This window comes from Salvia splendens, chromosome 9 (assembly GCF_004379255.2).
Source record: "Salvia splendens isolate huo1 chromosome 9, SspV2, whole genome shotgun sequence".
NCBI lineage: Eukaryota > Viridiplantae > Streptophyta > Magnoliopsida > Lamiales > Lamiaceae > Salvia > Salvia splendens.
In genome coordinates this window covers 16439930-16455890 of record NC_056040.1, presented here as the reverse complement: position 1 = coordinate 16455890, position 15961 = coordinate 16439930, and the positions used below count along the sequence as shown (strand labels likewise).

The following is a 15961-nucleotide window of genomic DNA, read 5'->3' as shown; positions in this document are numbered from 1 at the left end:
TTACAAAAAAAATTTACTTTTTTATTAATATGTATTGACTTACTAATTTAGTATACAATTAATTTATAAAATGATGGATGAAGGGGTGACGCGTGGAAAGAGTAATCTGTTTAAATGTGCAATATTCATGCCAATTTCTGATTTCACAGAATAATGTAATAGTGGGATTTTAATTTTGAAGTGAAGATCAAAATCTTGAAATCGCAATCTACATGACATATTCGACATAGTACAATACAAGCATTTTGAACTATTATATTCTTTATCTTGCGAAAAAAAAAGTTACTTTTCCAGCCTAGTTTTACTTTTAGACTTGGCATAATAACACCATGATCTGAGGTCTTAATTGGTTCGTATGGGCAAATATCATTAATTATTATCATCCATCTTTGTATTTCTATGAAAGCGACTGAGTACCAATGATAAAGAAAAATAGGGTGCAATTATGTCAAAGCTCAATTAACGAAAAATTATTAGGAGAGTAGGATTCAACTATCACATCACATCTACTAATACTCCTACTAATCTTTGCCTAGGCCAGGTTTTTGTCTCTTTACTCTGAAAATAGACCAAGCCCAAATCTATCAACTGAATCACCCAATAAATTTCCAGCCCAACAATGGGCCGTGTTGATGTTAAGAGGCATCCCAAATTTCAATCCCAACTAAAAAAAACAAGTTATAGTGAATTAGGAAATACTGGAAATTTAGATGCCAACATCTCTTGATTCTCTTCTATGTAAAATTGTTCTTTTTTTATAAGATTACACATAACATACACATGTACAAAGCATAAGCCATCAATAAAAAGGATCCAATTTTTTTATTGATATGGAGTGGTTTATATTGATGTTAACAATTTGTATAATTGTATACTATGATACAATGCACTTTTTAATATTCAAGCACAATCTTCTTCAACACCCTACAATTGAGGGATTTTTTTCCTTTCTCTAACAAATTATCACCAAAAAAAAAATCATGTTGAGTGCAACTGGAAACCAACCCCCACCTCATTATTTTTTGGGTGCATGCCTCCTCCACTCTCTCCCCCTCTCCCCCCCCCCCCCCCCCCCCCCCCCCAAAAAAAAAAAAACACAACAACAAATCTTTGCAAAAACTAATCCATACTTGATGATCTACTCCATCTCTTCTTCAAATACTCCTCAACAGAGAGAGGGCTGCTCTGATCAATGCTGCTGAATGATGTTGAGTTCTCCTTTATATCAAGAAATGCAAGGCTCATATGTGACTCTGCTCTTGAATCTGGATATACTTCATCGTCGTTCTCGTCCTCATTTTCTTCATCACCATCACCACATTTTGGCCTAACTCCAACCAAATACTCCTCCCCTCTTAGTATACTAAGTATCTGCATTCACAAACAGCTGCTGAATTAGTATATCAGAAAAAACGAAGCGGATCACATCCAGTTCGTGTCCATACTCATCTTCGTTACCTGGTGCATTTTGGGGCGAAGGCGTGATGATTGAGTCAGGCATAGAGACGCAGCAAGAGCCATCCTCTGCATCTGATCCTCATCGATGTTTTCCAAATTTTGATCCAATATACCCTTCAAGTCCTTGCTCTCTAGCTTAGGTTTTGCCTTATCACATAAACAAGTTTCAATGATTACTACAAAACTACAACAAAACATGAATTTGGTTCACATGCTTAAGTTTTGTTAGTTTTTTCAACTGATCATACAAAAAGTACGATGAAACAAGTGTGTTATATAGTTCAAAATCAATGATTCTTACCCACATGACCAAGCTTTCTTGACTCTTTGTAGTCTCCAAACCAATTGGTTTCCTCCCGGAGAGCAGTTCAAGCAGAACAACACCGAAAGCAAACACATCAATCTTGTCACTAACTTTGCCATACATGAAGTACTCGGGAGCTAGGTACCCAAACGTTCCAACTACATCGCTGTCCATCAAATAGGATGACATTGTGGGCCCCCAAGTCGCCAAGCCAAAGTCGGATAACTGACAAGGAAACAACAGAACCTCAGTCAGTTAACCATGGATCGATGATTTTGAGAAGATGATCTAGTTGCATTTTGACTATAAGGCCACTTTTGAACCTGATGAAACTACCTGTGGTTCTAACTCATCAGTTAGGAGAATATTTGAAGATTTGATATCTCTATGAATGACGGGCCTAGGGCATTCGTTGTGCAAGTAGTTTAAAGCTTCAGCAATCCCAATAGCTATCCGGTATCTCGTTTCCCATGTCAACAACACTGAATTTTCCTTAATGCTACCTGCTTCAAGAAACAACTCAACCTGAGGTGATGCAGTGACAGTTTGTCATGAAGTTTAAAATTCAAGAATTTGTGAAAATACTCACCGTGTAGATTTTCTTCAAGGTTTCCTCGGGGCATCAGGTCATAAACGGAGATCAAAGCATCATCTTCCACGCAGACCCCAAGTAGAGGCGCAATTTTTGTGTGCTTCAACGTGGTCATTACGTCGACTTCGTGGATGAAATCCTTCCACGCTTCTTTGGAAGACTCCATGATCTTCACAGCTACTGCTTTGCCCTGAGGAAAAACTCCCTTGAACACCGAGTTGCAGCCTCCTCTCCCGATAAGATTTCCTATTCCATTTCGTGTTATTTAGGAGGGTGCTTATAAAAGGATTGCGAATCATACAGCTACACAAAAACAATATGTTTGAGAGAGTTACCAGAGGAGAAATCAGAAGTTGACATCTTCAGATAATCGAGGCTGAGAACTGTGCAACCTGCCGGATTTCTCATCAGTATGAGTTCCAAATCCTTAGGAAGCTCGAGCAGACTGGCTTCCTTACAGAAACTAGTCACCTGAGCCGCCTTATCACTCTCTCCTTCAATAGAATCATCGGTCTGGCAGCTCATAGGCGAGCTGGACTGAGATGAGGCATCAGAGAGTGGCCGGCTTGGCAGGGTCATCACCCATTGAACAACCGACATCTTTCTTGCTTCCACGCCAAGTTGAGTCACCAAACTAGCTGTCTGAAGTAGAGGCCAACCTGGCCTCTGCTTGGTAAAATCTTCTGCAGGGAGAGAAATCGAGCTTAAGGAGCCTCGTTTCAGCCTCCCAATAGGGCTCACAGCACCATCTCCTGAGTTTGCTGTCTGAAGTAGAGGCCAACCCTGCCTCTGCTTGGTGAAATCTTCTGCAGGGAGAGAAATCGAGCTTAAGGAGCCTCGTTTAAGCCTCCCAATAGGGCTCACAGCATCATCTCTGGAGTTTTCTGCCTGAAGTAGAGGCCAACCCGGACTCTGCTTGGAGAACTCTTCAGCATGGAAAAAAATGGAGCTTATAGAGCCTCGTTGAAGCCTCCCTAGAGGGCTCATGGTATCATCTCGCAAGCTCATGTTTCCATCTCTTGCATCAATGCTTGATATCTCAGACTCTCCAAACTCCGAAAAAGTGTCTTTAGTGGACATGCTGTCATTGCCATATGCACTCGCCTTTGAGTCTAAACTCACGCCTGCAATCACAAGAGATCAACACTTAGCCATCTAGACATACATATATTTCTTTTATTTTTTTGCAGAAATAACACCACACCTTCCAATAAAAGTTTCGAGCACCTGCTGAAGACAACCTTGCCATTGTGAATCGCTATAACCTCAGTAGTGGAAGGCAGTTTCCTTGCACAATACCTAGCGATTGAAGCCCATCCCCTAAAATACAGATGCTATCGATACTTTAAAAAAAACAACATAAATGTCCAAATACAGAGAAACTGAAGGACCTCAATAGTCTTACCCCAACGCGCTAAGCCTCGTTAATCCCACAATAACAGTCGATGCACCATGAGTCTTCGCCTCCCTCACTAGAGATTTTCTGGTCGAGTTCCCTTTCAAGACTTGAGCGCTGAGAGAAACCTGAAACACCCCACCAATCACCACAACCAAACATGAAAATGGAAACAAGCAATAAAATCCAAACAATATTAATTCACTCTGCCATTCAGCATTATCATCACAACTCAACAGATGTAGTTAAGGTGGAGCTAACCTGGTTTTTGCTGCATACACCTTCATAGTCTTCCAAGTAACCATCCAACAACACTTTCTCCTTCGGAATGCAACCTGCAGCCAATCAATCTCACCTCATCACAAACCAAAACATAAAAAAAACTCAAGATTTTCACATTGTACAAACAGCTGAAGAGTTCAAAGCTTTAGTAACATAGCACCTGAATTCCTGCAAACATGAATTGCCACAACTGAGTCGCCCGGACCGGCTACTTTAACCACAGCCCAATCAAGCAACTCTTTAGCATAACCATCTAATCTTATCCCCACAATCACTTTCTTCCTTCCCAAATCCAACCTCTCAACTTTCATTTCTTCCCCAACTCGATAATCTCAATGCAATCAAAGCCTAAAACAGCGCCCCATGTGCATTTAAGCTAAAAATTGCGTGTTTCTGCAGAAACCTGATCACTCCTAAATCTACGCCAGAAACATTGAACACTTAATTGGATGCATATTGCAGTAGCTTCAACCGCCGTAGCAAATATGTATTGCTTCCGAAGAAAAGGCGCTGCCAATTCCTTGAATTCCAAAATTCCTCTTGATTTATATCACCATTTCCGATTCAGATAAAACAAATCACAAAATCCAACCTCCAGTTCAAAAGCAGGCACCTCAATTAATCAAATCCCCTGCTTCCACCACATGATACAATATCAATAATAATTAAAATATTCATTATGGCGTACTAATCAGCAATAAAATCCAAAAATTGCACGTTGAAACAATAAGAATATAATGCGAAAATGGAAGCCTACCTAAATTTTTTGAATATTCCCTTCCGTTCAAAGCCATCCAACATTTTAAATCAACAAAATAGCGCCACCGATGATCCTGTGCTTACCTACTCTCAGCTAACATACAATATTTTAAAATTCAAACGTAGGGCTGCTTTAATTGAATCGTAAACGATCAATTTTACTGCAATGGATTTGGCTTCATCCGAATTTCAATCTTTTACTGGAGAAACAAAGGCTGCATGAAAGAATTGTCCGTGATGAGAGAAGTCCCACTAAAATTAGAAATGTTGAGTGTTTAATTACGGCAAGTCGTTAATTTTCGCACATTTTTTGTTTTTCTGTTATTGAAACTTTTGTTATAAAAAGGAAACCAATAATTCGCGGGAAACCCACGATATCCGGTAATCGGATAACGACCGACAAATGGGGCGGGGGGCTCACAACCGGCTATTGCGGGTTGACGGTTGCTTCAACGGTACACTAACGGCATAAGTGCATGAACGGGGAATGGGGTTGGGTTTGTCCGCTTCGATCGGAAAAGACGGAACTGCCCTTCTCTTAATTGCATTTACTATACAGTCCCCACGGTCAACTTCGTGTGTATTACGCTAGTTGGGCTGGGGCCCATATTTGATGGTCTCAAAATAAACGCCGCGAAGTCCAACAGCCAATACTTAATGTTGTTTTATTAACGTGGGCCCGCCATTTAAATAAAGTTATGCCTATATTATAGGAGTATTATTAAAGTAAAGAGAAAAAAGTGTTATATTATTAAAAATGGAGGAGGACTAATTTTTATGTGATTAAAATTAAAATTTAGGATTGTTAATTGTGGATGGAAGATGTATTTTTTTTACGAAGAAATACTCACGATTAGTACTAAGTCGCGTTTATTAGATTGGTTTTGAATATGAGAATTAAGATAGAGTCGGCTTCCTCAAAATTTAAGGATACAGTTAGACAAAATTAATTGTGATAGACTCGATTTCCCTCAAAATAACTAATTGAAATAGACTCGGTTTTCATCAAAAAATATTGTGATAGGCTCCACGTATAAATGGAGATATTTTTATAAATGTGATAGGGAGTTTGTGCTATACAAGTTTAGAAATCTTCAAATATTACTAAATGTAAATATATTCTTGAATATGTGTAACATCCATCATATACAAGTTTTTGTGAATAAATTAAATCTGATTTTTTCCTAGGTAAAAGAGAAATTTATAGTTTTTGCATTTCTTTTTATTTTTTAATTGCAATATTCGACTTTAGTTATTGGTAAAATTCGAATTGAGTGATCTTTATGCCGTAAGTTATCAGCCCGCCAACTCCACTATCTAGTTTGTTTTTTCTTTCAACTAGAATTCGAAGGTATCAAATAAATTATTTGGGAAGAATTTTTTATGACTATATCTGCCTTGATATTTTTATGATTTACGTAGAAAAATAAAATACTTTAGTGGTAGCTTATATACTTTATGTTTATGATCTTCAAGATTCCCACTGAATTTACTTTATAAATATTCTTGCTAATAAAGTTGAGTTTATGGGATAGCTATTAATTAGCTCCACTTTATATTTTTAAAATGAAGGCACTAGAAGCTTATTATTTATGAATTATGAAAGATACATATCAACTATTTTAGGGCCAACAATGAGATATTTTAGACTATTAAATTTCAAGTTTTTGTAATATTTTAAATCATAGGGAATCTGTCTACTACACAAATAAAAATCTGATATAAAAACACAATAATTATTATGGGTCAAGGACTAAAAAGTATACTAGTACTATCAAGTTCATTATAATGGTAAATAAAGTTCAACTGCATTGTGTTTCACGTCTTATATATACACCTCAGCTTTGACTGGAAAATTGTAAATTAAAAACTATCTTATCTTAGTAAAAAATACTAAAATAAATACTAACATCTTATCTTAGTCAAATACGAGTTGTTCAGATTTTTCCTTAATGAGTATATATTTGCCATATAAACAACACGAAATGAATAATTAAGCAGTATGAGTAAGAGATTTGAAATATATCAAGGCCCGACAAGCATATAAAAAAATCAATAAATTGTTTAGTGTAGTGGTTGTGATTGAATGAATTGAGTCACTAACCGTTTTTTGAATAAATATCATTTGAAGATTTTATGTGAATTTACTAAAAACATTATCTTATGATGAAACAATATTTTTCCCAAACAGAGATAGTGACATATATCGCTATCAATGCTTTATTTGGTAAGATGTATTTTTTCTATCATAAATCACACGCACAATCTCACCGACACTATGTGCGTGCTATGCCTTCAAAAGTGATTTATTTCCACTTCAATCGTAAAGCTCATTTGTAATGAATAAATGAAGTGAAATCGTAATTATTTTGTTTATGAACAATATAGAAATCATGTAAATATTGCTATAAATTGATATACTAGTAATGTTATTAGAATTTGATGGCGTTTGATACTTTGATCTAAGTAACGATTCATCAAATAATCTTGCTATGTCTTATTTACAGTAAAAATTGATGATTCCGTGAAAATATTTCAAGAAAGTAACGCTCTTAAAGATTATTATTTTTCAAAATATGATTTCTGATAGTTTATTTATTTTGTAGTATTTGGAAATATTTAGAATAATTACTCAAATTTTTGAATTTATATTAATCAATTAAATTCTGAAATGATTATCTTAATAATAAATCAACTAATTGATATAATAATGACTAATGGGGTAAGATTTTTTGATTAATTTTTTAATTAATATAATAAGTTTAGAATCAAATTCAGATTCATGTAGTAAGATATTACTCAAGAGCGTAATAATTAATTTCAATATAACATCAGATTTTTCATAATAAGTTATTAATTGATAACATATTAATAACAACAATAAGTAAACTATAATAAACGTGATTACAATTATAATTCTTTATTATTACTAGGATGTCAATTGGGCTAATCTGTTTGGGTTCAGGCCAACCCATACGGGTCGTCGGGCTATACCCCCGGAGAAACGGTAGTGTTGGTGAGGTGATTCATTGATGCTTCCGAGGACTCGTCATCGGAAACAATTATAAGTTTCATATATTCCATGGATTATTGAGAAGTACAACGCTCAGAGGCTGAGGGGCTCTGTCGAGTGTGCGTACGAAATGATCTGGAAGCACTGGTCACAGGTTCAAAAGGACGTGCAAAAGTGGGGTGGCCTCTACGCCAACGCCCAGAAGATGTGGCCGGACATAGCTTGGCCAACATTGCCAAGAAGGCGAACGGGGTCTTCTTCACTGAGGAGAAGAAAGCCTTCTAGTATTAGACGTCTGGCAACTTCTCCAAAGGAGCCCCAAATTTAGCAGTGGATCCGAGGCTAAAAGTGGTGCACCGAAGATAACAAAAACTTTGGCTGTGACTACTCCACGAGCGGTGGACCTACTTCCATCGACCTCAACTAGGCGGAGCAGGAAGAGCCTGATAACTTCTGGTCATCACCCAACAACCATAGTCGTCCGACGGGGAGTGAAGCGGGGAAGGGTATGATCCCTTAGGAAGTGCGAGCGTTGCGTAACCCTCACCTACCGTCTCTTGATAGTCTATGGCTCTTGACAACATCAGTCTTAATGTGAACCTCCAACATATGGAACATCTGTTCGCCAAGAATACGTTAGAGGTGACCTCAAATCAACTCTGCATGCACAACCTCATGATCTGCGTACTCATTAAGAAGATCATGCGACATGATTCGTCGATTTCTTTTAGTACTCCCTCCGTCCCTTATAATTTGTCACCATTTTATCCGGCACGGGTTTTAAGAAATGTAATAGAAAGTAGGTTGAAAAAGTTAGTGACATGTGGGTCCTGCTTTTATATATTAGTTTTATAATAAAACGCGAGTGAGAATGGGTTCGTGAAATGTAAGGTCCACTATCAAAAATGGTAAAAGTGAAATGTGACAAATTTTTAGGGACGGACAAAAATGGAAATAAGTGACATTTTCTAGGGAGTATTTGTTATTTTAACTTTTAGGATTTGTAATTTTTAAATGTTTAGGATTTGTAGTTTTACTTTATTATATATGAAGTACTTTGGTATTATATATTGTCTTTATTTTAATTTTAAAAGTAAAATAATGAATAGTGCATATTAATGTTCTAGCATGGGGAGAAAGCATCCATTGTAGAAGTTGTAGTCTGAGACAAAAAAAATAAAAAGATAAAAATGACGACGTGGCGGAAGTTTTTGCATGGAGATAGTCATCCCATTGTATTTGTATGGATGCCCTTATAGCACCTAAAATTGAATTCAAGAGGAAACTAAGCAACATGGCAAGCTAATCTCTCTTACTCTCACTCACCACCATCATTCACATTCATCATCATCTTGGAGTTCCATAATACAATCACAGTATTCTGCAGTTTTGTTGGCCCTTTCTCTTCTTTTTCTTTCCTTGTTTTGGTTGCTGCAAAATGACATTGATAGCTTCATCAAAGACAGCCTTCACATTCTGCAAAATTTGGAGACAGAATGAGAATAGACTCGATAATGGACGTTGATAACGTGTTGAAATGGCAAATGAAGATAAATATGTAGCTCCTTGATCACACCTGTTGTGTCTTGGAACTACATTCAATGTAAGCTGATGCTCCAATCATTTTCTTGAGCTCCTCTCCCTTCAAAGAAAAATGATAAATCAACTGTCATCATCGCTTAATTATATACTAGAGCTTAATTTGAAGCGGATTTAACCAAGTGAAAAAAAGAACTATACCTCTGCAGTTGAAATGGGTACTGCCTCAGTGTCGTCGACAAAGAACTGTTTATCATCTCGAAGATCTGAAAATAAATTAGATATCACTATTTCTACCAAACTACAAAAAACTACACACATAGAATTTAGTAAATTAAACCACAAAAACAACAGTATGATGTGATGAAAGGAGATCCTAACCAGTCTTTGATCCCACAAGAATTATCGGAACATTAGGAGCATAATGCCTCAACTCAGAATTCCACTGAGCATTTGAGGAGAAAAGGAAAACTATGAGCAACAAGTGAGAAAGAAGATAGACAGTGAGTAGAATTAAATTAAAGAAGATTGACCTTGTTGTGGACACTGTCATAACTAGTCTTGGAAATAAGAGAGAATACAAGTATAAACACATTAGCTCCATGGTAGCTTAGCGGTCTTAATCTATTGTAATCCTCCTGACCTGCTCAACACAATTCATGACTAAATGTTTCTACATTAACATTAGTACTACTAAATAAAATCAAGAACAAGTAATTTACCAGCAGAGTCCCACAGCGATAGATTAACACTGCTCCCACCCACCGTCATATTCACACTAAAATTGTCAAATACAGTTGGGATGTAACCCTATTCATGCCACAAATAAACCGTAAATATTCATTTTTAGTATGAGACTAATTTTCGTGGACTGATGGAAAAAAAATGATACAGTACCATTTTTTATGGACAGAAGGAGTAGTAATTTAGCATGAGAGAGAGAGAGAACTCAACCGTAGGAAAGGAGTTGGTGGTGTAGGAAATGAGCAAGCAAGTTTTACCAACGCCTCCGTCGCCGACGGTGACGCATTTTATGAACCTATAACTAGAGGCGCTCATCTCGTCGTCGACGTCTCCTCCTTCACAACTGGTGAACAATCGAGCTCAGATTTACTACCTCAAAATTTATGCTTGATGAATCCGCGAATTATTGATGATGATGAATGCTCGTAAAAATAAATTACGACACGGTGAATTTACGTGGTTCGATTTACTGAGGTAAATCTACGTCCACGGGAAGAAGGGAGGGCAAGATTGTATTGCTTGATCTGGGATTACAGCTTACAACACAGACTTGCTATATGATTTTATCTCTAGAGAGCTTAACCCTTTTCTATCTGATCTAAGTTCTATTTATACATTGAACTAAGATCGTGGTTTGCAGCCCCACTAACAAGATCGTGGGTGAGCAATAACTGCTCAATAACTGCTTCATACCACTAAATAGATCGTGGGTATAGTGGAGGTCGTGGAGGCCTTTCATGAGTCCACTAACTCCTAGTTCGGTCGAATGCTGAGACCGAACTGCTGGACTTTACCGATCAACTCTTGCCGATCTGAGAGGAGAGCTTGACTGGTCGGCTTTTACCGAGCTGTAGGCTGAGTCCGAACTCTTTGGTCGTGCCGAACTCTTTGGTGCCGAACAGATACTCTTTCTTGGGCTCTGGGCTGATGGGCCGTCACTGTTATTGGGCTTGCCATTAGGGTTTAGTTCGTACCCCATCACTACCCCCCCCGAAAAGCGAAGTGAATCACTTCGGCGAGGTGAGTCACTTCGGCATTCTGGATAATGGTAAGGGGGAGGCTGACGTCAGGGGACGTGCCTTGCGCGTGCCTGCATTAAATGCGACAGTAAAATCCGGCCGTTGAATCCTGAAAAGGTGGGATTCGAAACGGCGCAACGATCTCGAAATCTTTCCCGAATCTGATAAGTATCCTCCTTTTTCCTCATTTGAACACTTTTGCTGTTGCGTCTTCTATACTCTCTCTTTTTCGAGAAATTTTCTTCCGCTTTCAAGAGCTTCTTCAGACTTTCTTCATCTTCAAAAAGTAAGAAAAATGTCTTCTTCTTCTTCGGAGTCGGGTAGCGGTAGGAAAGGGGATAAGGGGTCTTCTGGCCGGAAAGAGTCCGGGGAGAAGACCGTAGAGTATTTCCATAGTATTTTGAGTAAGGATACTGTGATATCCCTACCCGAAAAATACTTTTTTCCTGGGGGGAAGGCAGTGGTACCTGACGGTGATCATAGGGCTGACTCCCCGCCGGAGGGGTACGCCACCGTGTACGAGGCCTGCTTAGAATGCGGGCTTCGTTTCCCCCTCCCTTCTGCCTTTATAGATTTACTAGATTTTTTTCAGCTTCCTTTAGGCCAAGTGACTCCGAACTCTTGGAGGCACTTGTCGGCCTTCGCTGCCGAACTCCGTAGGTTAGGAAGGGATTTGTCTTTGAAGGCGATCCTTAAATTCTTTCAATTTAAGAGGAAGGGGTCTTGGTTTTACTTGATCCCTTTACAGCCCTTTAGAGCCTTTTGTAAAACGAAGTGGCCGAAGTGGCAAAATCGCTTCTTCTACTATGATAGGACCGCGGCTCCTAGTTTTCCCTGGAGAGGGCCGGAGTCCGTTATCCGTCACCCTCGGCCTGAACCGTTGGACGAGCTCGATGGCGAGCTCAACAAGATTCCCATAGTTAGGAAACAATACCCGGAGTCTGAGCTCGTCAAGGGCGACGTCGTGTTCGACATCTCGTCTTCGGACGAAGAGGCCGAGGGTGAGGATTTCTCTTTTTATCTTTATGCTCTACTGCTTTAACGAAGAAAACCTGACTTTGCTTTCTTGCTTTTTGGCAGTGTACATGCTGAGTAAGGCTACCCGAAAATCTTCGGAGTCCAAGGAGCCGGAGAGGCCGAAAACCACCAGCTCGGCATCTGATGCCGAGAGGACTCCGAAAAGGCAAAAAACCTCTTCGGATCCGAAGAAGCCGGAGTCGACTTCGGCAAAGGGGAGGGGGAAGGCCCAGAAGCCCCCGAGAGCGCCAGAGAAAGACGTGGTCTTGGCGCCTCCTTCGGAACATATCTGTGAGCCGTTTTTATGGCCCACGGACTTCGCCGAGGTGAATTCTCTTCTTGATTTTCTGGCCTTGCTTTTTTTCTGTATTTTTTGTGGCCCCTTTGTTGACTTTTTTCTTTATTCATTTTCAGAGGAACGATATGCTCTCCAAGCTCGTCGCCGTCGAGCTCTCCAAAGCGTCCAATGACTATGCCGAGATGCAGAGGAAGTTGGCGGCTGCTTGTCATCGGGCCGAACAGGCTGAGGCTAACTTTGAGAAGGCCAGAGCTGCTAGGATTTCGGCCCAGGATGAAGCTCAGTTTGCCAAAAACCAGCTCGTCATCCAGCGAGAGCAGACGAAGCGGAGCGATGCTGCTGCCGTGGTTGCCCAAGGGGAGGCTCTCCGTGTTTACACGGAGAAACTCTTTTTGAGCAGCCAGTTCTCGGCCTTTGTCGGTAGCCTGGTAAGGCTAATTGCCGATAAGGGCGAGCAGGGGGCCGACGTCGTGCTGCCTCTGTACAGCCGAGAGATAGCAGCTCGGCTTCAGAATCTGCCGCTCCTGGAGGAGCTCGCTTCATCCTCGGTCCTGCTTTCTGCAGACCGAGTCCGGAGTTGTCGAGCTGATCGGGACGAGAACCTGGAGGCTATCTTTGCCTCCGTGGGACCCGTTTCACCCGCTTCGACTTACAATGGAGAGGGTGAGGCCGAGCCGCTGGAGCTGGAGGCCGAAGTCGAGCGGGCCGGGCATCCGGAGAAGGAAGCCGATCAGGAGGCGGAGGCGAGGCCGGCAAGAGGCGAGGCCGAGGCTGAGGTAGCTCAGGAGAAAGAAGCTGAACCAGACCAAGGAGCCGGAGACGAAGCTGGCGGAGTATGATTTCGTCTCCCTTCTCTTAGTCTAGTTTCTTCCTTGTAAAATGGCCTTGAAGCCCTCCTAGTGTAAAAAATTTTCCTTGTGAATGAAAAATTCTCTACACTTGTCTTCGTATAGCTTTTCGTACTCGCCTTTATTCCTGTTGTATTTTACTATCTGCTCGGTACACCTGCCGAACTAACATAGCTGCTTTGTACTCAAGGAGATGGAGTTACTTCACTGGAAACGGCTGTACTCTTCGGCTTTAGACGAAGCTGAGAAAAGAGCTATAGCCGATCAGACGAAGAATGACGAGCTTCTGGCTCGTTTAGTGAAGCTGGAGGCCGATAATAAGGACTTAGAGTCCGATAAGAAGGATCTGGAGGCCGAGCTGAATACGACCATTGCTGAGAGGACTGCGTACGAGGATTACATCCGTGTGCGCGGGGGCTTGACCATATCAGATGTTCAGAGTCGAGTTGACGAACTGTGGGAGGAATATCATGTACTCCGGAGGAACAATGCGCTGGAGAGCTCGGCTTGCCAACAAGTTGTGAAATCATTACGGCGCTGGGCTTCTCGGTACGACATTGTTCTTTCTCGGCGCCCCTCCATAGAAAGATTCCTTCGGCATGTCGTGCCAACAGATGCTCGCACTCCAGATCAAGCCTCTGGTTCCCTTGTTCAAAATCCTACTTCCAGTCAACAACGAACTCCGGAACAGCCGGAAACGTCAAGACGAGAACGGGCTCAGGAGCAACCGGAATCGTCAAGACAGGGACGGACTGAAATTCGCCGAGGAGTTGTGACTATGAGCGAGCAAGATCAGCAGATGATTATTGCAGAGACTCTTCATCGCCGAGGTGTTAGGACTTCTCGGGCTCGGGGAAGAGGCGTTGGGTCGAGGATAGCATCTCGTCGACCTGCTTATTCTTCATCTGCTCGGAACAACCGAACTCGGCTTCCAGAGGATTTTGCAGATAGGTGGCTTAACTTCAGCAACCCTGGACAGTAGAATAGTCCTTTGTAATAGCGTAACGCCATTTTGTAGGGTAGCTGAGTTGTATGCCGAACAAGATTTGAAAAATGAAATTTTGTTTTCGCTTCTAACACTGTATTTACAGCTTAGCGAAAAAATTTCATCGTACTTGTCCTCGGTCTTATGAAGTAAACTTCTTTGACCGAACTTGGTCCTTGGTCTTATGAAGTAAACTTCTTTGACCGGACTCGTCTTTGGTCTGATGAAATAAACATCTTTGACCGGACTCGTCTTTGGTCTGATGAAATAAACATCTTTGACCGGACTCGTCTTTGGTCTGATGAAATAAACATCTTTGACCAGACTTGGTTTGTGTTCTAATTTGGCGATTTTTGTCGCCGGGATCGAACTTTCCCTTGTCCTAATTCGGCGAGTTTTATCGCGTGGATCGGACTTTCCCAGTTAACCGAAGTGGTCTTATGCAGTAAACCTCTTTGACTAGACGTGGTCGTCCCCGGTCTTATGAGGTAAACTTCTTTGACCGAACTTGGTCGTCCTAATTCGGCGAGGTTTATCGCGTGGATCGGACTTTCCCTTATTGCAGTTCGTTTCAGACGAAGTGCTTATTTCTTAAGCCGAATTGTGGTCTCGTATCTTCCTGAGAAGCTTGGACTCACAATCGTTGGCTTACTGCAGTTCGTTTCAGACGAAGTGCTTGTTAAGCTGAATTGCGGTCTTGTATCCTCCTTGGAAGCTTGGACTCACAATCGTTGGCTTATTGCAGTTCGTTTCAGACGGACTGCTTGTTAAGCTGAATTGTGGTCTTATATCCTCCTTAGAAGCTTGGACTCACAATAGTCTTTAATAATCGATCTAAAAAGGGGATCAGTCTTTAAAGAACGATATACCTTGGTACCATTTGTAAGAGACGACAAGCACATAGAGACAAAACACATAGGGAAAAAATGAAAAAGACGAAAGAAAAAAACTTTAAACTTTTTATAAAACGACAAGGAAAAGGTACAAGTAAAAACAAACAAATAAAAACATGTACCCCTATGACCGAACTAGACACAAGACAGACTGACCGGACTTTGTCTCTTACAAGTGGAACTTCTTGAGGTTGGAGACGTGCCATGTTCGGGGTACTTGTTCTCCTGACATGTGAGTCAATTTATAAGACCCTTTGCCGAGGACTTCTGACACCCGATACGGACCCTCCCATGTGGGTTCGAGTTTGCCCAGCTTTTCTGCTCGGCTTACTTCGTTGTTTCTCAAGACGAGATCTCCCACTTGAAATTGAAGCTTTTTCACCCTTTGGTTATAATACCGGGCTACTTGCTCCTTATACTTGGCTGCTTTTATGCACGCCAATTCTCTTCTTTCTTCGGCGAGATCTAGTTCGGCTCTCAGTCCGTCGTCATTCATTTCTGAGGAGAAATTTAGAGTTCGGGGACTGGGTACGCCGATCTCCACCGGAATTACGGCTTCAGTGCCGTACACCAGACTATACGGGGTTTCACCGTTGGAGGTTTTGGGTGTAGTTCGGTAGGACCACAGGACTTGAGGGAGATTTTCTACCCATTGTCCTTTGGCTTGTTCTAACCGGGCTTTTAACCCTTTCACCAGAATCCGGTTCGTTACTTCCGTTTGTCCGTTTGCTTGGGGATGGGAGACCGAAGTGAACCGCTGTTGAATGTTCAGCTCTTGGCACCAATTCTTGAACGTCTTGTCGGTGAACTGAGT

At 40.9% G+C, this 15961-nt stretch overlaps 2 protein-coding genes across 3 annotated transcripts; both read right to left on the bottom strand.

The window, feature by feature from the left end:
- Positions 1-1081: 1081 nt before the first annotated feature.
- On the bottom strand, positions 1082-5087 carry LOC121746648 (serine/threonine-protein kinase BRI1-like 2). Of its 2 annotated transcripts, none has more exons than XM_042140557.1 (11): positions 4790-5087; positions 4193-4663; positions 4012-4085; positions 3760-3878; positions 3559-3674; positions 2690-3478; positions 2352-2600; positions 2099-2268; positions 1760-1987; positions 1459-1605; positions 1082-1371 (listed from the first exon to the last, which is right to left on the bottom strand). In XM_042140557.1, the coding sequence occupies exons 2-11, from the start codon at positions 4341-4343 to the stop codon at positions 1120-1122; spliced, it is 2295 nt and encodes a 764-aa protein (XP_041996491.1). In that variant the 5' UTR covers positions 4344-4663; positions 4790-5087; the 3' UTR covers positions 1082-1119. The 2 variants fall into 2 exon arrangements, with proteins under 2 accessions (XP_041996491.1, XP_041996492.1); XM_042140558.1 differs by having other exon boundaries at positions 2099-2265.
- A 3925-nt stretch (positions 5088-9012) lies between these two features.
- Positions 9013-10402, bottom strand: LOC121746831 (rac-like GTP-binding protein 5). The gene is made up of 7 exons (XM_042140769.1): positions 10298-10402; positions 10066-10153; positions 9877-9986; positions 9725-9788; positions 9545-9609; positions 9381-9446; positions 9013-9280 (listed from the first exon to the last, which is right to left on the bottom strand). The coding sequence occupies exons 1-7, from the start codon at positions 10400-10402 to the stop codon at positions 9176-9178; spliced, it is 603 nt and encodes a 200-aa protein (XP_041996703.1). The 3' UTR covers positions 9013-9175.
- Positions 10403-15961: the final 5559 nt, after the last annotated feature.